The sequence below is a fragment of the Protopterus annectens genome, chromosome 2.part0 (genome assembly GCF_019279795.1).
Source record: "Protopterus annectens isolate FY-2018-M chromosome 2.part0, PAN1.0, whole genome shotgun sequence".
NCBI classification, from domain to species: domain Eukaryota; kingdom Metazoa; phylum Chordata; order Ceratodontiformes; family Protopteridae; genus Protopterus; species Protopterus annectens.
The window spans coordinates 1696980038-1697003628 of NC_056728.1; the positions used below are offsets into that span (position 1 = coordinate 1696980038).

At 39.5% G+C, this 23591-nt stretch overlaps 1 protein-coding gene across 1 annotated transcript in view; it reads left to right on the forward strand.

Annotated features, from left to right (window-relative positions):
* Nucleotides 1–23591, forward strand: part of MFSD8 (major facilitator superfamily domain containing 8) — a 626971-nt gene that overhangs the window by 360651 nt on the left and 242729 nt on the right. Inside the window, exon 9 of the mRNA XM_044061750.1 lies at nucleotides 6830–6964. Coding sequence (XP_043917685.1) covers nucleotides 6830–6964 — 135 coding nt within the window. The remainder of the gene's footprint in view (nucleotides 1–6829; nucleotides 6965–23591) is intronic.

The following is a 23591-nucleotide window of genomic DNA, read 5'->3' on the forward strand; positions in this document are numbered from 1 at the left end:
TTATGAATCATATCAGGTTCATTCATCAAATCACTTCAAATCTTGCTGCCCCCTTCTCTTACAAAGCTTTGGTTAATGTAACTATATATGTTGGGTATCTGTTGGTATATCAGTGTTTGTGAACTTCACAAGAGGTATCCCAAGTTTTTGCATTGGGCTAACAGCACTTTTGGAAAGCGTTGCTCTTTAGCCCCCCCCCCCCCCCCGGTCATCAACAGAATGTTGGATTTTGGTAGTAGCGGTGTGTTACAGAAAGTGTGACCTTCTGATATTCCTTTATCTGGATTGCTGGTTACTAGTATCCCCCAAACAAAAATGTGTAGGTTCTTACCTAGTACAGATCTTGCCCTTGTTACAGTCATTACAAGTCATAATTTGTCATTTATCACAGTGATTCTGGATGCTCTTCAGGGAGCTAGTCAGTCTGCCAAACACATTTACTCCAAATGCCTTTCGGTAAAATACAATCACTGAAAACCACTTTCAACAGTTATGGAGGATGCATTTCTCTCTACTGTTGTATGACCATGAAGTTGATGGTCTCCCATACATTGCATGGTTTAAGGAGATTTGCTTCCTGTGAAAGCTTTGTTTCTTTGTCTCTGAAAGTGGTTTACAGCAATTTGTATTCCACTGAATGGCATTTGGAGTAAATATGTTTGTTAGAGCTACATGATTCTGCTGTTTAGAGGTGTACCTTTCTTTCCTGATGGATGACATGGTAATTTAAAGGTCTGGCTTCCAAGATGGTGCCTCAGTGGTAGTTTCAAGTTCATACTCTGTTACAGTTGTTGGGGATGATAGCGTTGACTGTGTTCACCAACCCATTATCTTGCAGTATAATAGATGGTTGGCTGTTGGGTGCCCTTTGAAAGACTGATGACAATGAGTTTGGAACAGAAAAAGATTGTGTGATTATGGGGAACATATATGGAATCCAAGACTTGGATAACTTGGGGTATTCCTTCATCCTCAGAGGTACAGTGATCTTGGAGTTGGTATATACAAGTAGTAATGGTGTGGGGGCACCCCCCCCATACACATACACATACTGAGTGCATGGAGACAAAACTGCCTTCAAGAAATACTTGAAAGATGTAACAGCAAATTTCAGATATCACTGTCTCTTTTAATAAAGCTCAGATAAATTATTGCAGTCTTAGGAAGTTGTTGGCTGTCATTGGCTGCAAAAGTAACAGTTCTTTCTTGAATCTAGTCCTTGTCTCAGACCCTTGTCATACCACTTCCAGTGTTAGTGAGTCTCCATCACTACTCTGTAGGTGGCATTCCCTTGATACCAGTGTAGCCTCTCCCAGTAGACATCACTAGTGGGGTGACACTACATACATATCTGCTGACCTCATCAGATCCAAACACAGTGAAAGTTTTAAAAAATGGGGGGGGGGTCTAAGATAACCTCTATACTTAGTTTAGCAGAAGCATTCTGGTTTCAAGAGGAAATGGAAATCAAACGAGAAATAGACAACATCAGATAGCAACTGAATATGCAAAAAAATAAAAGAAAGAATATAAGGAGAAGGATTAGATGAGAAAGAAAGAAATGTGGAAAAGGCATAAATATATTGTGATGCGAAAAAAAAAACAGATAGATTAGTCCATGAAAAAAGACAAAGGTAGCATTGATCATTGAAATTGCTACACCTAGTGATTACAGCATTTTACATAAAGAGGGAGACACAGAGTCATAGAATATCAGGATTTGCAGGCAGAAATTAGAACAATGTGGGAGAAAGATACCCAGACAGTTCCAATAGTAGCAGGAGCAATAGGTCTAATAAAAAAAGAATTTTCAGTCATACTTGGATATACTACCAATACATGTCACTCCATATGCATTATAGAAGCAGACAGTTCTGGGCACACTGCGGGTGCTGAGAAGAGCATTCTTGGCTAACATCAAAGACTAAAACAATACTAATTTCATGAACCCTAATCATACCCTGACTTAGGTATGAGGTCCAATCACTTCATGATATTAGAAACCCCCAAAACTTGGAGAAATTAACATGGGAGAGTGAGGAGTGACTGTTTTGCAGTCATACAGATTTATTAGCGTTGGCATAAAATACTGTTGTTACTGTTGCTTTGAGTATTGACACCTCTGCAAGTGTGCACCCTAGGACTGCAGCACACCATGAACCACGGAATATCACAAACTGAGGCTTTTATGCAGATTAGTCAGAGGTTGGAATGAAGATGGGTCAGACTTGCCTTCTCAAGGATAAGCATATTCTGGATGAACACTGTGCCTTATACCAGGTAGAGATCTTCTAGAAGAAGGCTTATTTTGTGCCTAATGAAGTTAATGCAATGTCTAAATCATTCAGCTGCATTAGGCTAGTTGACATGTGTAGGCTAGCCTCTATGACAACTCAGGGATTTTTTTAATTTTCTGATAACTTTGGAAAAGCTGCATGACTTTTGCAGTTAAGAGCTCAGTTCTACAGGATATGCCCATTGAGCATGGCGGCAGGTGATTTGGACTTTTACTAGGCAGAGGTAGATTATGTTGATCACAGCAAGATTAAGGATTTTTTTTAGTTAAGTATTCAACCAGTTGTGTCTTGGGTGCTGTCTATGCATAGCTAGTAAACATTTGTCTTGAACCACTAGGTCCAGTTGTTCACCATTTCTTGTAGACTGGGGTGTTTACATCTTTACTAAAAGAGGTTTGCTTACCCTATTCCTGAAAAAACATCAGTTGTGAATATTTTGGAGAATCATTGTCCATTTCTTAAATGTTTATTTTACTATGAAGGTGGTGTATGTGCAAATGTATCGTTTAATGCATTGCTTGGATTCTTAGATCTCAGCACAGTATGATAATGACCCTTAGTACAGTGATTCATGGCCTGTTGAATTGGAGGAATCAATAACAATCTTCAGCCTCGGCCGTACTTGATGTCTTGGGCTTTGACAAAATGGAGTGAAGATCTTTATTTATCATTTGAAAATGAACAATAGGTTATCTGATACTGTCTTTAAGTGGTTTGCCTGTTACCACTCAATGTGCACTCAGCATGTGATGCCTGGTTTGAATTTGTCAGGCATTCATCGCCAGTTTAGAATTTTACATTTTTAGTGGACTTCTTAGATAATTTATTTGGCTGCCATCCTAATGTTTGATTTTGTACAGATTTTTTTAAACTTGCATCAATGTTATTTATTGTCTTAGTTTTTAAGTATTTTAAAACAGTTAATAAAGATGATGCTTTTATGGAGTGCTACATCCTGGATATTCACTCCAGGAATAGAATGGCGTTTGGCGCTTTGGTGCTATAGGCTGCTTCCACTAAATCATGACTTCTTCCTTTCTTGCTCTTACTAATCACTTTTTGTTAAGTATATTGCATTAGATTATTCCCAAGTGATCAGGCCCACTGCAGAGGGCCCCTTGCAGTAAGTTGCATCAAGTGTAGGTGTACCTGCTGTATTTATTGATTTTCAAGAGAGACCTATGCACTGCATGATTTTTATTTGTGCTTTGGTCCCTTTTGGATGTTCCAGCTACTATTTCATGGCAACAGGCTTTTTGTAACTGTTTCAAGTTTATAACTTTGTATGAAAACCTTGTACGTAATTATGGTTTCTCTCAGGTGATACTCTCTCCAGTCACAGTGTCATCAGACTGTAAATATCAGGGGTAGTAGTAGTGCACTCCACTTACCTCTTGTGTCAAGCTGAGTGGCATGAGCTGGGAAGATGCATGCCCAAGAACAGGAACTTGAGATTTAAAAAACAGCCATGAGAGTGGGCATAACATGGACATACCCATGCGTTCAACTGCTGATGGACCCTTTCAAGGATCATCTGATAATGGCGATGAATCACATATTTGTTATTTAATGCATCTATTACAACAGAAAGTAGAAACATTTTCATTATTTTTGTATAGGAAGTAACCAGAATTGGAATATATTGAAAGTACAGATAAGCAATATTAAGAGAGAGATTAAAGTTATGAGCCTTCAGTTCATGTTATAAACATTCCCTGGAACTCAGAAAGGGCTACTGCCAATGGTAAGATATAACATGGCTGTTTTTCCACTGCTAGTAGTCCTTTTTGATACAGAGACAGACTCTCCATATTAATTCTACACCATCTGTAGAGTCACCATGGTGTGCCATCTCCTCAGCCAAGCTACATGCTAATAAGGCATTCCAAGGGAGTGGCATATGATAATTAGCCAAGAGCTGTCCCTCTGAAATACTTATGGTAAGACACTTACTCAGCTGAGTGATTCAGAGAATCCCTCAGCTGCATAACGTAGCAAGGCCAGCTAAGTTAATTAACTCAGTCAAAACTTTGTATTCACCCCTGACTATCAAAGAGTGAAATCTTGTTAGAGGTAAGTGCTGGGGAGTTTAGCAGTTAGTGATGTAAGGGGCATGTTTATATGTGGCCGCATGTGTGAGTGTGTGTGTGTGTGTGTGTGTGTGTGTGTGTGTGTGTGTGTGTGTGTGTGTCTGTCTGTCTCTCTAAAAGGGTGAATGTCTCCACAAGTGTGATTGGGTGAGAGAAGACTGATATACTGTGTATGTGGGGGGGGGGGGTGACCTACCTTACCTATAAATTCCCCTAGACCAATGAGCAAATCCTGTAATAATGAGGGAGTATTCTATTAAACATTATTAAATATTGCCTCATCTCGCTTAAAATATTAATAGAACAACAGGCTTTGCAGCACAAATCACGCAGCACATATGGAGGGGCAACACTAGACAATAGGAATATGCTTTAATATTACCCCTACGTACTTAAAAAAAAAAATAGACCAAAGATGTCAAATCCTGTACCCTTGGCACAGAAAGCGACATACTAACAAATCAGAGCTTCAGTCATTGGCATAAATGGAGGATTTAATAGAACAGTAGGTCTTGCATCATGATGTATTTTCTGAACAAATAAGGTAATGGTTCAGAAAATGTGTTATGATGCAACACCTGCCACTAAACCCTCTACTGGCACTAAGAACGAAGGCTCTAATTTGTTAATGAGCTGAGTGTATGGGGTTTGAATCTTCTTAATCTTTTTACAGATTTGCAAGTTTGGGGCTGCCATACTTATCAATGGCTGTGCTTAGGATGCCCAGACAAGGTTGGGAAGAACTCTTGATGACACCAGAAAGACTTTTTAAATATTATTCTGTCTAACTTAAACAGTTAATAGAGCAACAGGTCTATATTCACTGTGGAGCTTCTGAACAATAAGAAGCATGAAGCTCTAATGCCTGGCATTATTGACTTATTGTAGTCATCCATGATTTACAAGGAGCAGGAAAAGAATAAGAGGCTACATCAGAGATGTTCTATTAGCACAGGGAAAGGTAAGAGGTATGGAGGAGTGTGTGTGTGTGTGTGTGTGTGTGTGTGTGTGTGTGTGTGTGTGTGTGTGTGTGAATGAATGGGGGTGGCACCTCTTCCATTGCAATGCACGGACTGCCAGAGGTGATTACTGCAGGAAAGTGCTTATTAACACCAACGATAACACCACGAGATTCAGATTAGCCAATAGTAAGTTAACAACACCAAATTGTATTTCCCACAATCACAAAAACTACTTCTTTTGGTTTTAGCAATTTCTGAGTATAAGATGAATTTTCTGAACCCTATACATATTATCATTTCAGCATTTTTCAGAATTCTTTTGACAAATTTTCCTTATAGATGTATTTCCTACCACTTCATGAGTGAGACAGTTGCTATATTTATTTTTATATAAGATATTTCAGCTAAAAAGACATTTTGTATTGGCTATAGAAAACATGAACATTTTCAATGCTTTTGTTTGAGCTGGGTTTTAAGAAAAAATATTTGTCATCAAAATTTTTGAAAACTGACAGTTTCAGACATCCATGCTGCCCAGATTTTATAATATTGTATGCTGTATACATAAGTGTTTTGAATCCTTGACTCTTTCTGGAAGTGACCTAAGGATGTTTATGTACTTTGACTAAACATTGCACACTAGCAGTACTAAATTACTGTGTGTCTTGGCAAAGCAACATTTGACTTGACAATTTGCATTTTGTTTATTTAAATTATTTCCAGTTTGATAAGTTCTGCAGCATTCCAGGTTATTTAGTCCTTGATATAGCAGTGAAGGTTATTTTATAGCCATGCCTTGCATTGGTGAACATATTTCACAAAATTGAATATTTACGTATTTAATTTTAAGAATAAATTTCTGGTCTGGCAAAAATATTAAAATTGATTTTTCTGATATTGTAGTCTTGAAAACTTTTTGAGATATAATTGATATTTACCATATGAGCTCCCACAATATAAATACAAATATAAACACAATATTATTTCTGTGTTCTTTGTTTTCAGCTCTTGCTTAAACTGCACTATTTAATGATCACATTTCTTTCTATCTTGAACCTAACTACAGACTCTGTATGTATACATAGATATTTTCTGTATTTTAGATGTATACAGAAAAATGTAAATTCTTGTGTTCTGTTGCTTTTGCTTCATTGTTGGTTCATAGGTGTGTACTAGGCTAATGGCCCAGGAGCCGTTACAAGCCTAGCCCATAGAAATGCCCTAGCATCGTGCCGCACAATGTTAGTTCCCAGTGCCTCTATCAAGTAGAGCCACTGCAGAGACCCCGGGGTGAACGTTCTATTTCCCATCCACTCATCAAGATTTCTCTTGAACAGGGCCAGTGAGGTGCTCTGCTTGACATGTATGGGAAGTCTATTCCAGAGTATGGAAAACATATAATGTTTTCTTTATCGGACGTTATTTGTTGTTAGATGTTTAATAAAAAATATTTTGATAGATTTTTTTTTTCATTTTCTAGGATCAGTACACCATTAACAATGGATATGTATGCATGGACAAGGAAGCAGGCAGTGTTGTATAATGGGATAATTCTGGCTTTAATTGGTTGTGAATCAATTATGGCATTCATGGCAGTTAAAATGATTGCAAAAAGGTAAGTAATGGTGCACTGTATATGCTCATTGCTATTTAGCAGGACAGTAATGTTTTTGTTTTTTTTGCTGTTATTCTATCAGTCAGATAATCTGTACCCAAGGTAATATTTGTGTTATCAGACTGTGATCTTTGTATCTTTATTTTGTATCTGTGAACCAGAGTGGCATCACATAATATATCCATTCTGAGTAAGTTATCTTGTGGATATTTTGCTGTGTGGATTGTGCATCTGATAATTTACTTGTCCAGCATCTGTCTTTTAAGTGCTGTTTATGTACTGCTGTCTGTACTTACACCAGGTGCCAACATCAGCATATATGGACAGTTTCTAGCTTCCCATCTTCACAAGATTGAGCTTGAATTTCAGATAATTTGACTTCCTAAGTTCTTGCTTGTTGCATTTTTTAGGTTTCCTTTTTGGTTTTCCACTTTAAACAATAGTGCCACCTCTATCAAAACCAACCAGCTGCCTATGTGGAAAGTAGGTCTTGCTGTCCAATTGCCAGGAGCTACTGAAGCACTCAAATACATGCACCATCATGGTCAAGCCCGTTTTCCTAATTTTCTACATAGGGGCAGGGTGTCACATCAACCATTGCCATCCATCCATCTTTCTCTCAATATATGACCAGTGCCACTCTCCTACCTTTTTGATGGTCATGTCTGACTATCACAGGTCTTCTCTTACACATCCATCTTTGCTGGATGCCATTGTTTCTTCCTGCCTTCTTCCTATCCCTTCAAATCTTTTTAACCATATTATCCTCTACTTCCTGCAAATTTGCCTGAACCACTATAATCTGTTCTTTCTGACCTTACTCTGAAATTGGATCTACATGGGCTTCTGCTCTGATGTCCTCATTTCTTCATCTGTCCTTCAGTGTGCATCCTACCACCCACCCTATGCACTTCATCTCCATCACCTCTAGCTTCCTCAGTTGTTCTGCCTTCACTGCCCAAGTTTCTGTACAATATAATAGTACAGGTCTCACCTCATGTTTTGTACACTTTACTTTATAGCTTCTTTGGCATTCTTCTTTCACATACTACCTTTGACACTCAATGCCTCTTGGCTGCAGCCCCTTTGATTCTAGTTCTGACCTTGTTCAGACTAATATTCTTCTCAACCACCCCTCCTAGATACTTGAAGCTGTTAACTTCTTCTACTGTTTTACATTCTAGTTCAATTTTCACTTATTTCTGATTTCCCCATTTGCTGCCAAAAGAACTGTCTTACCTGTACTCTTTCATCCTGTGTGCCTTCAGTTTTGCAGTCCTGCCCCTGATTATTTGTCGAATTTCCTGTTCAGATTCTACTTATAGTAGTATGTTGTCTGTGTGCAGCAACTTTGTTAATCTTCCCCCTCTGACCTGTTTGCTGATGTAGTCCATCACAAGTGTAAGTGTTAGCAGTGGGCCCAGAGCTGATCCCTGATGCACACCCACTGAGAATCCCTCTGTGAGTCCAAATATTGTTTATACTTGTGTTATTGGTCCTTTTACTTAGCCTGCACTATTTACCAATGCTTTTGGGACTTCAAACCATTGTAGAACTGCTCACATCAGCTTTATTGAAACCTTTTCATGTGTTTTCTCTAGGTGGCTTCTTTCCTCATTTCTGTCTTCTCAGCTGTCTGTGTCACTGCAAACATCAGGTACATTGTACTACATCCTGATCTGAACCAAAACTACTCATCTCCCAGCTTACTTTCTGCTACTCTCCCTGGGATTCATGAAGCTTGCGCCAGGTGCAGGCATAGCGTAGGCGGTCTAGCACCAAATATGGCCGCCGAGCGATTCAGGTACGATCCGATTCCACGTGCACTACGAGTGTATGCCAGATATGCACAGCTCTCGGTGCATGTAGACTAATCACCCCATGCGCAGTAGTGCAGCATGCAAATGAAAGTACATAGCGATTCATGAAGTGCTGCAGGCATAGTGTAAGCATACAGAAATGTAAACCAAAAAAAAACGGTTTACATTTTTTCAAACAGAACATCGGAGCCATGAAAGTGGACCAAACTTACATATTACAAAGTTAACATATGCAAAGAATGAAGAAACCGCTGCTATCTAAAGGTCCAACTCGAGGAACAAAAACGACCATGTATATATAAAAAACGAGTAAAGACCACCACGAAAAAACAATAAAAGGTTTATTACATGTAGTAGAAAAGATAAGCGCTTTCACGTGCTTCCAAGGCACGCTTCATCAGATCTCAAAAAAGCTTCCATACAGTTCATATTATATAAAGCAACTAATTTAAAATCTTTAATTATTGCATCAGTATAATTATCTAATTAACCAATTATTCAATCAGTTCAAAAACAATTCTAAAGAAGCTTCTGTAGACCCATGTAGACCAATGCTTTTTGATATGTAGCATTCAACAACTAAACAATAAAAAACAATTACATAATATAATGTAATGTAATATAAAATAAAATATATATATAGGCTTGTGTCAATAATAACTTATATATATATATATATATATATATATATATATATATATATATATAGTTACAATGGCCAAGTAACTAAAGCCTACACCTATAGTTGCCTATTCTTAAAACTAAATACTGCATAAATATATACTAATATATGTGAACTACTTAGTTCACAAAACATGTAGCTATGTAAAACAGATATAAAAATAAAGAATATATATATATATATATATATATATATATATATATATATATATATATATATAAATATATATATATATATATATATATATAAATACTGAAGAATATAAAAACGAACATAATCTTAAAATATGCACTTAAATAAGTACTATTTATATGTAAATTAATATGTAACTAAAGACAGTTTTCCTTCAAAAATATATATTTAAATAAATACATGATTAAACATTACCATGTTCCATTAACCTTCTGTAAAACTTTTGTCTACTAAGAAGGTTATTTTAGTCTATGTGCTTCAAGTATAGGTTTAATAGTTAGAAAGTGATTAATACCTGGATCTTGATGTGCTCGTAGCTTAAAAATCCATCGGAGTTCTACCGTCTCCAGATGGTTCATATTATTCCCCCCTCTCCTGTTAGGAGTCACTAATTGTAACACCCTGAACTTAAAACTATGACCTTCATTAGCCATAGTATGTTTAGCCAAGGCATTTTGTTGGTTCATCTTTCTGATGTCATAGACATGATTATAAATCCTATCCCTAAGTCTCCTTGTTGTCAAACTCACATAAAAAGCCTGACACTGATCACAAGTAGCTAAATATATAAGGTTGACATCATCACAAGAAGCACAAAACCTAGGTTTAAATTTGTAGTCTAATGTGGGATGTACAAATACCTGAGTATCAGTTATCATCCTACACATATTACATTTTCTACATGGAAAGGTACCAAATGTCTTGAAACATCTAGGGGGCTGCCTCACATCTATATGACCATGATCCATGCACAATAACCTCTTTAAATTCTTACTATTCCTATAGGTAAAACTCTGTGTCTCACCCACTGTCCCGACCATAGAAGAATCTACTGTAAGTACATGCCAATTTCTCCGCATTATTTTAATAATTTCTTTGTTATCATTAGTATATCTTGTGATAAATGTCACTCTAGAATTATGACTGCTATTACCCAATCCCTTCTGTCTAACATACATCTGTTTACTTCTATTTTCTGATTCAGACTTATTTAAAATTGAATCTCTCAAATCTTTTACCATGGAGCAGTTATAACCTCTTTCAGTAAAAAGACGTTCCATAATTCCTGACTGTTCATCCAACTGTGCCGGTTTCTTACATAACTTAGTAAGTCTAATAAATTGACTCTTAACTATGTTTGGAAATATAAAACGAGGATGCATGCTGTTAAAATGTAGCAATGTGTTCTTCCAACATGCCTTCCTAAAAAGAGAAGTAGATATATGTCTCTGTGAATCTTTGGAAATAGTAATATCTAAAAAATCAATTTTAGAACTAGAAAAATCCATAGTAAATCTTAGGAAGTCAGTAGTGGACTCTAAGTACCTAATAAACTCCCTATGCTCATCATGGGTGCCATTCCAAAACAATAGTATGTCATCTACAAATCTCCTATATAATAATATTTTTGTATAGAACACGCTATTAAAAAGGTGCAGTCTCTCCCAATGATGAACCACTAAGTTAGCATAAGTGTTTGCACATGGGGTGCCCATTGCGACACCCCATCTCTGTAGATACAATTCTTTATTAAACATAAAAACATTATTAGACAAAATAATGTCTAATAAAGTGCAAACCAATATTTGTTCATCATTATTGAACCCAGGAGTATGATTCAACGTCTCCCTAATAGCTTCTAATCCATAACCATTCGGAATTGAGGTAAATAAACTTTTTACATCTAGAGTCCCTAGTAAACATGTATCAGGTAACCCAAGTTCAAATAATAGGTCCAGTGTATCAATCAATTGGTAGGTGTCTCTTAATATAGTGGGTATATTCTTAATTAGTGGACTCAATACTTTCTCTGTATAAACAGATATCGTCTCAGTCACCCACCCTTCACCTGCCACTACAGGACGCATAGGTAAAGGTAAGATATTTTTGTGAACTTTGGGTAAACCTTTAATATAAGGTATAAGAGGATATTCCACTAAAAACTAATTGTATAGATCAAGGCTAATTTGTCTGCACATCAAGAGATCATACAGGTCATTATAAATCTTACTATCTTATTAAACAGTTCCTGATTAATCTTACTATAGGTATTAACATCTTGCAACATTGTATGCATAGCTTCATTATAGTCTTCAGTGTTTAATAACACAATTCCACCCCCCTTATCAGCTGGTTTTATGGTTAGTTCAGTATTATCGCATAGAGTCTGTAAAGAACGCTGTTCTTCATTACTTACATTATAATATAAACATTTACGTTTCTGTCTGGAAAAGTATAGGTAAAAATCCTTTTCACACATCTTATTGAAACAGTCTACATTAGTAAGTAATACAGGTGAAAAAGTACTTTTCCATTTGAAACGAATCATCAAATTCGTCTCTTATGCAGCTTGTTTACCAGAAAACAACAACTTTAAAGACACAGTGTCCAAACATCCTTAAATCCGTCAAGAGTTCACTTAAACAACTGCTCTGTGACGGAATAAAGGATAGTCCTTTATTCAAAAGTGAAAAGTCAACTGAAGTTAATTCAAACCTGGAATAGTTGAACACTAATTCATTCAGTCTCTCATTCGGCGCCTCTGTTCGGGATTCCCGCTTGAGTACTTTCTCTGTCTGCGACCCCGACTGTTTGACCTGGTTCTCGACGCTGTGCGTATCTGCACAGGAAATGGCAAAAAACGTTCCATGCTACCAGTAAGTAGCTTGGGTCTGGCTCCCAGTACATGCTCTGTCTGTCTAACCGTAAAGGCCTGCTGATTAGGTGGAGGAGTATCTGTCCTCATAACAGTACCAGATTCACGACTTCTGTTGGGTGACGTAATCGGCACTTCTATTACGTTCATATCAGCTGTGGATGGAGCTGTATCACTTAAAGGGACAGTCATATTATCATTCAACGTATCATTTGGGTTGGTAACCGACGAATTTACAGTTACATTGGAACTATATTGAACAGAGCTATGATGACAATACAAAAAGACTTGACCCATGGTAAAGTCCCTATAGTCTTGTTGAAGTTTACGATATTTTATTTGTTGCAGCTTATCGCTGTACATGGCTACCTGGGAATACATATTTTCAAGTCTCTTGTCATATACTTCGCCTTTAAAGCGATTTCATAGATCTTTGTTCAAAGCCTCTACCTTCACAGTTAACTCTGCTTCTATGGGTGAGAAATGGTCAATAAGCAATTTCATATAGTTATTGCTTAATTCTATATTAAGTTGTTGCCACCTCTTTAAAAGCTCAGGATGGCTATCGCCATAGGAAGGCATGCAGAGCATTCTCATACCACGGGGAATAACATGGAAGTGTAAACATGCTTCCATGTGTCTCCTCTGCCATACAAGTCTCTGTAGCTTATAGAGATTATTCTCCATTTCTCTGTTTAAAATATTAAATTCATTAAGATTCTCCAATGTACCTGTATTTGAAACCGGTAAAGGGTGTTGTAATTCCAAACTGAGCAAAGGGTTATTCCGTTGTTCAAAAATACAGTTCCATCTCTTGTTTAAATCTCTACCTTTAGGGTTATAATCCAACTCAGTAGATACTGATTCCATCGTGTGATAGCTGCGTTAACAAAATAATGTCTTATAGCAAAGAAAGAAGAAACCGCTGCTATCTAAAGGTCCAACTCGAGGAACAAAAACGACCTTGTATATATAAAAAACGAGTAAAGACCACCATGAAAAAACAACAAAAGGTTTATTACATGTAGTAGAAAAGATAAGTGCTTTCACATGCTTCCAGGGCACGCTTCATTAGATCTCAAAAAAGCTTCCATACAGTTCATATTATATAAAGCAACTAATTTAAAATCTTCAATTATTGCATCAGTATAATCATCTAATTAACCAATTATTCAATCAGTTCAAAAACAATTATAAAGAAGCTTCTGTAGACCCACGTAGACCAATGCTTTTTGATATGTAGCATTCAACAACTAAACAATAAAAACAATAAAAAACAATTACATAATATAATATAATGTAATATAAAATAAAATAAAATATATATATAGGCTTGTGTCAATAATAACTTATATATATAGTTATAATGGCCAAGTAACTAAAGCCTATACTTATAGTTGCCTATTCTTAAAACTAAATACTGCATAAATATATACGAATATATGTGAACTACTTAGTTCACAAAACATGTAGCTATGTAAAATAGATATAAAAATAAAAGAATATATATATATATATATATATATATATATATATATATATATATATATATATATATATATATATATATATATAAATAAATACTGGAGAATATAAACGAACATAATATAATAATCTTAAAATATGCACATAAATATGTACTATGTATATGTAAATTAATATGTAACTAAAGACAGTTTTCCTTCAAAAATATATATTTAAATAAATACATGATTAAATATTACCATGTTCCATTAACCTTCTGTAACACTTTTGTCTACTAAGAAGGTTATTTTATCTGAACCCAAACTACTCATCTCCCAGCTTACTTTCTGCTACTCTCCCTGGGATTCATGAAGCTTGCGCCAGGCGCAGGTGTAGCGTAGGCAGTCTAGCACCAAATATGGCCGCCGAGCTATTCAGGTACGATCCGATTCCACGTGCACTACGAGCGTATGCCAGATATGCGCAGCTCTCGGCGCATGTAGGCTAATCACCCCATGCACAGTAGTGCAGCATGCAAATGAAGGTACATAGCGATTCATGAAGTGCTGCAGAAATGTAAACCAAAAAAAAACGGTTTACATTTTTTCAAACAGAACATCGGAGCCATGAAAGCGGACCAAACTTACATATTACAAAGTTAACATATGCCAGTGGCTAAGTATACAGCCAATGGCATTAAAAAACACACACAACACATAAAAAATAACATTTAATGTCATGGCCACACTAACGCAAAGTACAACCGCAGGGCATGTGTGCGCAGACGGGAACACAAGGAAAATATATATAGATGTCATAAAATTGTAATGTAACTGAAATCATGATTTCGCCGTAATAGTCAATGGTATGCATGCTACACCACAACCAAGGCGCAAGGGTTGCTAAGGGTCTGTGACAGTGTTCGGTGCGGTAACTATGACTTAGTAGTCAATACCATGCAAATGAGGCAAGTAATACTGAATCGCAAACGCCTTTCCGGTGTAAGGCTGTACCACACAACGTAGCAGTATAACACCGAGGAGTGGCCTGGAGGTATACATGACATCAGCAGAGAGGTGTGCCACCGTAGCTGTAAGCACATTGGAGCATTGCTAATCCAGGTTGCCCATTGCTAAGCAAAGCCGCAGGATAGGGGTGTGGATGTAGCCATAGCTTTGCTTAGCTGAGAGCACACAAGGTGACTGAAAGCGCATGTGTACGTGGATGACAGTGTGCTCAAAACCCGGTAAACGGCTGCACGCGGCACGCACCACAGCTGAAACAAGAAGGTTACGGGAAGACAATAAGGAAATGCCGCAGTAGGGTAATTGGAGTACAACTGAGTAATTAACACCTATTAACTCACAGTGGGCCATTGACAGTAGCTAACAAGGCTGCTAGCAGCAACCTGCAGAACAGGAAAGGGGAGGTGCTGGATTGCAAAGAAAAGAGAACTGTCACAGCAGAGCAAAGCAAACCTGCAGTAGATCGGCTATAGAACACATTTCACAACACAATCCTGGGTTGGGAAAGTGCAAAACAAGAAAGCAGGCTGCTGGATCTATGCCTAACAATGGGAGGGGAATCCATTTGAAAAGTGAAGGCAAGGGCAAGAGGTGATCCACGGCAGCCAAATGTAATTCAACACCAAAGGCATCACAATAGCCGTACCTGCAGTAAAACATAAGTAAGATACCCTGCAGCTCGGATTGTACATACACACCCAATGACATCATCAGCTTCCAAAGCACAATAGTATAAAGTGTGAAGGCACCTCACACACACTTGTGTATTCCCAAACACTGCACCATCAGTGTAGGATGGTTTGTTTGGATGTGATGGGTAGTAGTGTGTCTGTGTGTGCATGTGTGTGTTCTGTGTTTGTGTTAGTTCCGGGAGTTTGACTGTCACGGGTTTGAGTGTTCGGTATTGTGGGGTTTGGGAGTCTGGGAACGGTAATGTGGTCGTTGGAAGTGTGTGCATTCCTGAATCCATGGGTATGCCGTATACAGCGGTTGAAGTCTTCAAATATGTGCATAACATGGGCCATAGGAATCACACATTCCGCCACGACCGAATGTTATGAACAAAAGATATGGAGAGTATATATGTCTATACACTATTACAAATATGTGCTATGGACATGAGCCAAAGATAGGGTTACCACCTGTCCCACCTTGCGAGGGGCAGTCCTTCTATGTGCGGTAGTGTCCTGACCAAAATGAGTACAAATACTAATGTCCTACAATCTCGAGACATTTGGCATGTTCCATATTTAATGTAATTGTTGCATAAAATAGTCATCTGTATCTAAAATACCTACATGTAACAAGAAACAGGATAAGCAAGTAAATCGCTACAAGAATATAAGCTTTTATATAGGCATATATGTAAAGTTCTATACTTTGTACTGACCATGGGTATGTGTCGGCCTCTAAAATCCGATGTGTGTCCTGCAAATGTCCCACTATGGCCATTTGAAAAGGTGGCAACCCAAGCCAAATAGGTTCAGTCACCAACACAACTCCAATGAGTTCAAATATCTGTGACAGAAATACACCAGACAGCTTTCATGTAGCAACATTTCATTACCTACCGATGTATTTCCGAAGGGATTGAAGGACCAACATCACCTGCATGCTATACATGAACCAATTAACAATGGCTTAATGAATAACCCAGCAATTACCATAGTATTAGTCTACTAAAGGATAGGCCTTCAAATAGGGAAGGAGCCCTCACACACATATCGAATATGTATAAATGCAGTTCCTACACACCTGCATCTGCTATGTACATCCACCTACATCTCCCCCACACCCGAAACAATTGCAATACAGACTGTAATAATATCACAAACATCCACTGACTCTATGACATCTGCAGAAGCCTTAACATACCTTGTGAGAGAGACACTATAATGGCTCTATGTGAAATCGTTGCTGTTGTACAATGGAACAGACGCCGATGTTACAGGGTTTGGTTGCAATAATCCCGTATCAGACGGCTGATATAACAGCTAGACTCACATGTTGAACTACATCCTGTAGCCGTTACACACAATCCACGGGGGCCATGAAGTTAATATATCTGTGTGTGTCTCCATATAGCTGTAGCAATTCATCACAAACAACGCATCCAGGCCGTCTTCCTCGAAGGTAGGGCAAAGGGACAACGCCCAAGTGGAGTATTCAGTTATACCCCACGGTTGCCATGTCATTGGCTAATGGAGTAGGTGCACAGCTGATGTGCATGTAATCATCTACTCTGGAACGCAAATTGGTGGCAGGATACCACATGTTACTGATATCTAAGTATAAAAGGATGGCTTGTCATACATTCAAACTGTATGTACATACGAGAAAAACGTTACAACAGAAAACGAATAGGACTTGTATTATCGTCAACTCGGGATACTAATAAGGTATGTAGAACACTCAGTATGTTAGTGTATGTAGTACCTGTTCTGTATTAATTAAAGTGTACGCAATGCATATAGTGGGAAAAGGCATTATGTAGTGATGTATTGTTGAGCATAGTAATACTCATAGAAATTGTGTGTACTGATGTGGGCCACAAGGTAAACACCTCATACACCACAAGGGATGCTATATAAGGACTTTAAACACAACAATTCCACTCCAGCCGCTGTCAGTGGCAGGGTTTGTCCAACAAGTACGTGCCATAACAGGGGATAGTATATGTTGATATACTGTAACAGTAGGCATATGTATGGGCATATAACTGAGGAATAGCATGTCTAAGGTGGTCCTGCTGTGCAGTTATGATTTGCATTGTGGGATATTGTGGCAAAAATGTGAAATGTACAGTATTGTAGGTAGATATGTCTAACATTTTACATAGCATTACTGTTATGTTATGGAAACATCAGGTATGTCTATTGGCATGTACAATACACAATAACAGGATACATATGACTTGTAGTCACCAGACAGTGCATCAGCATGATAGCTAATTGAATGGAAGAACTAGTCAATTATCCATGCACCAAGGACATGTAATAGCTTCATAGGTTCATAGTTAGGTACTGTGCTGTCTGACCAAGGCTATTTGTAAGCCTAACTACAGTGTTTTCACTTGCGGCACCTCCCTAGGTTAGTGTCCTGTGCCTGTGAACAGCAGAGCCATTTGTTTCCTGCGCCTCTGTACAGCAGAGCCACTGCAGTGATCCCTGGTGTACATGTCTGTCTCCCATCCACCCATTGAGGTGTCTCTTGAAGAGTGCTAGTGAGGGTCCCTGCCTGATGTACATAGGAATCATGTTCCAAAGCATGGTAAGTGTCCGGGTCAGGAATGTATCCTTCCAGCACGTCCTAGTCATCGTTGCATTTAGGTACATATCCCAGAGCATGTGGTTCTCAGTGGCTTTTGCTTATGTGGAGCATATCCATCAAAATTTTTTTGGACATGGGCCTTGTATGTTCAGCAGAGATCACCTCTGAGTATGCGGTTTGTAAACGAGTATAGTTGGGGTTTCTGTAGTTGGGCTGCATACGTCATCCTGACAGCAGAAGCATAGCCAATTGTTGAAGTAAATAATTCTGTCCTTGTACTGCGTTATCAGTCTGGATGATGGCCGAATGCTACTCAGGGCTAGGGCGATACCTGCCTGGGCTACAAGATCGGAGAGCTATTCCATGTCTCTTTACATGTAGCCCAGGAAGGTACATTTCAGGGCATTTACACTAACATGGAGAATGACACAGTCATATACCTGTTTAGGAGTGACCTGAGTGCATAGGTTATGTTGCGGATCCTGTTACCCGACAGGCAGCTGACAGTAACTATCACCTTGTGTAGCCTGCTGAGTGAGACATCAATGTGACCACCTATAGGGTCACCTATGACTAGTGTGTTGGGTACGTTATATCACCCTATTGGCTGTGGTTGATGGGCACGCTGAGTCTGTGGGCTTTAAGTAATTGGTGTTGTGTTGGGGGATGGGGGCTGCCTGCGTTTCTTTTTTGGAGTTCTCTGTTGCCTAGACAGAGTAGTATTGAGAGGCTCCATAAATGTTGTAGTCTTACTATGTGTGGCCTGTGGTGATGGAGATCTAGTGAGACTATGTGATGAGTGTGGTGTGGTGCAAACGTTTAACATCCCCACATGATTGTCAGGTTCAGTCTGGGTTGGAGAGAGCTTTACTTCCAGCATGGCTAGATATGTGCATCTCCCACAGGTTGTAGTGTTGTATGTTAGGAGGGGAGTATTGACTGTGTACACAAGACAATTTCTAAATTGCCTCATGATGCCCATATTCATCATATAGACAGGCGATAACACTGGGAATTGACACTTGGACATGCCTGAATATTTAACTATTTCCCACTAGATATGTGAGGAAAGTGTGTACAAGAGCTGTTTTACTCTAAGCAAGCAGGAAATGTAAGTACAAACAGTGTAGGTAATGAGGAGGATTGAGTGTTATAGTAATTAGTAGCTCATGAAGTGCTTACATGTTCTGAACAAGTGCTGAGCATGAATAAGCAATACAGATGGGGTGTTGGATAACATAAACACACTGCCCCCCCAACAGGTACACAATCACATATTCATGAACACTACAGAGCCCCTGTAACCATAACTATGATGGTACAAGCTGCACTCAGGCTGCATGGGACCTGTCCACATCCCTGGTTGTGTCATACACATATGGCAAAACAGTTTGCTCTACACATACACATCATGTAAAACATAGCTTCATGTCAATCTGTGAAAACACTGAATGGTGCATACCAACAGTTATCACAACCCACAAAGTGGACACCACTCATAATGGGAGGCACTGCACTACGACCTTGCTGAGTCTGGTCTGAAAGTCCATGAACCTTAATCAACGTATATGTTAGCAGTACAGATGTAGATGACAGTACGGATGATTTCACACTGCATATCATACCTGTGACAGGTCAAAGGACATCATCACCCATACTGTGTTCCACCTACACTCAGTATACTAGATGTACCTTTGTATGTCACAGGAGTGTTCTGCCAGTGGACTGTTGACAGAACCAACACTACAAAAGGTGTCTGAGTAATATGTGCATATCACACCAATGGCAGCTACAGTAAAACAGGGTTAATTCCTTGTGCTCCCCCTCATTGTAGCCCATACAACACAGACAAATGGGAGGCATCTGCCTATGTAAGCATGTGAATGGCTATGACCTAGGAGCAATAGCTGACTCAGTGTTGCGGACAACATACAGAAGGGGCTTTGTGGGTGAGGTGTGTGACGTATGTGCACAATCTGACAGCTGCACATTGCATTGTCACCGCTAGGTTAATAACCCTGTACCCATGAACTACCATCTAGACAACGGTCAACATAATGGACAGTGTGTGTAAGGGATGCCCTGAGCTAGTGACGTCACCAAGCCTATTAGGTAGTCATAAGAGGCAACCCTAGACATGACAGGGTACCATCCATTAACATGGAGATCATTGTACAGCCATACTCATCACTCAAGTGACCAATATCGTATCACATATCACCTTTAAGGGGTATTGGCCATGTTTGGATGGGCGACACCGGCATTCACAATCCTCATCTCCACTATGTAGCATGATGCCTACCCTGCATAAAGACATGTCCAACACTGTGATGTTGGACATGTACACTTACATATCTTGATCTGAAATACATACATCGTGGACATCCACCTTCCTAGTACAAGGATCGCCACATGCTGGACAGATCCTTGTTCCATACACGTTACATACTCCTGCCATACTATGCAACCATGTCCAGCAAAGCTGCACATTTCACCTCTGTCAGACATGGTGTGATGACCGCATGGTAGATGTATCATTAACCATGTGGATCAGTTATGTGGCACTGCTTCACCTGGTGCCGGAAACATGGCTGTCTGCTACAGCTAGGTAACCTTACATCCTAGGCTCATACATGGCCCAGGGCATACAGACTACTAGATGACCTTGGCCGTACATGCTATAGTTGATAACCATCCCTGCAAATACCATCAGGCTAGCCAGTGTCCCATGTGTATCACATGTGCAATACAGGCGATACATGGCAGGATGCTGAACTGCTGTACAGTGCCATGTAGATGTATATGGCAAAACACTTACATGTAAAGGCTTCCATGTGCATGTCTGCATTGTCACAGGTCATGTCCGTTAAGGCAGTGTATGTGTTTATATGTGACATATACACAGCATCAAGGTCGACAGCATTAACGTGGACACATCCAGGTGTATGCTGATAGGTAAGAACACCAGTACAGGCAAACAGACATGCCCACATCAAGACAGCATCCACATGGAGTATGAGCAATGTAATCAGGTGACGCACATATATGGTGATAATATCCAGTCCCCATTGGGTGTCACATGTGTGTGACACAAACATGTCAGTGGTGTCAGTGTCATGAAGATTTGCAAAGACAACTGTTTATATGTAATAAATGTGATACACATGTATGTGCAGCTGAATCTCTGTGCATCTCTGAGATACTGTGACCTGTCTCCATCATTATGTCTTCCAGATATGCCGCGAGCAAGGCTCCCAGGCTATACCTGCTTGGAGGATGAGGCTCTTATACCTTACCTCCAAGACAACTATGATGTCCTGTTTAGCCATGTGCCACAGGATGCACAGCAGTGGGATGACCTGTGGCAGGAACTTCGCAGGAGGGTTAATGATGTGGATGGCCATAACCGCACATACCAGCAGGTGCGCAGACACTGCAAGGACCTGATCAGATGTGCGAAACAGAGTGCGAATGCAATCACCAGGGAACAAGGTGCAACAGGTGGTGGGCCACCAACCCAGCCCCCACTCATACGTATCGAGAAGCTACTGGCCAACCTGGGGACACTGTCAGAACAGCATCCACAAACCTTAGCTGACATCGTGGAGGTGGGTGTCTCTCAACCACCGAGCCTGGAGTTGCCTGGTAAGTCACTACTGCACATATAACTATTATATCCCATATAGCTGCATGTGTCACTGTACAATATGTAATGTAACATCATATGCAAGGCGTGTATACACACATGCCACATACTATAGTATGCTACTCTGTGTATGCATACATGTGCATACTCCATAGTATACCCTATTGTACTGGCGAATGTGTTAACATGCACATTGCACCCTGTAGCTGTCATACAGGCATGAATAATGATTATACTGCTGTGTCACCCCTATATAGGTACCTCTGGCGTTCCGCTGAGACAGCAGGTCATTGCAGGTGAGACAGTTATAAGTATCAGGTATGTTAATGCACAGATCTATTCGCCATGTGGCCAGTTAACACATGTACACATAATGTATGGTCCGGTCATAATATACAGGTTGCATCTGCAATCCATCACACTGGCTACTCATGTGCAATACTTACAAACTAAATGAAACACCGACATGAAACCTCAGAAGCTGTCATTGCTAGATGTGTGGACAGCTGTGCATACAATGGTGGAGGTGTTGTTCATTGTAGGAACATGTACTACACATCAGAACTACACATATGGGGTACACAAACAGTACTACATAGTGAGCTGGAGTATGGGCAGCCCACAGGATTCACCATTGTGGATTATGCCCCTGCTATGAGTGCACACATTGTGATGTGCCATCTGACATGTCCATGACATGTAGTGGGCCGGCTGCAACATTGTCTCACTATCCCATAAAACATACCCCACATACCAAACATACAACCCTTTGTCTGCATAACCCTGTAGACAGTGGAGTATATGACATCTATGGGTGTATGTCATATGGGACAACACAGACATATGAGATAGACGGCCATCACAATCGGTTGGCCAACACATGTTCAAACATGGCCATGGAGGATGGCCAGAGACATGTAGCAACACACAGTAGATGTGATGTGTTTGTGTGTACACCCTGTTGTACATTGGCTACACATGGTCCAACTATAGCCTTTGTTGAGTGGTTATATTGCAGATGTGGAACAATGGATATCCTGCAAGCCTGTGCACAGCTTGTGGAGGCGTAACTTCATTCGATCACATAAGATGTGTTGAACATCATGACTGTGTCACAGCATGACAGTAGTCACCTGTACAGCATCCACATACATACACAGACAACCACATCAGGCCACAGATGCAGTAAATTTCCCTTGCTGCTGTTGGACATCACTGTCAGCCATGCACCTCGTATGTGTGGTACACAAATGTCATGTGGGACATGGTGTATTGACAAGTCTGCCATGTGTGGACATGGTTGCCAGGCAGCTAAAATATGTTTGCAGATGTGCAGGGGTGTCATCCATATGTCCTTCGGTGACCTGTGTCACACATTCCACATCATGGTTTAGTGTGTATACACCTTAGCGACGTGGGTCACAATCCACAGTATACATGTATTGTGTATGCACACAGTCATGGCTATGCACTTTGTCTGTAATTCACACTGTATAGCAATAAAGATGCCTCATGATTCCATGCAATGGCACTGTGTCTGTACTTCACACTGTATAGCAATATAGATGCCTCATAATACCCTTCAATGGTCATGCACATCTGCTAAATGTGCATTTTATCTGTAGGGTGGACAGACAACACTGCAATGTGACACCATTACCCCACTGTATATGTGACAGGACACCATTGTGTTAAACATGTATGCATGTCAATGCACACGTCAGCAGATCACATGTCATACTACATGTTAATGTCAAGGTCATATGCCACACATCAGCCATGTGTACTGTTAACCTGTGCTGGTCCACATGGTGTAACTCAGGGATGCATGCTTACTACCATGATTGTGTGAAATGCATGGCTTCTGCTATG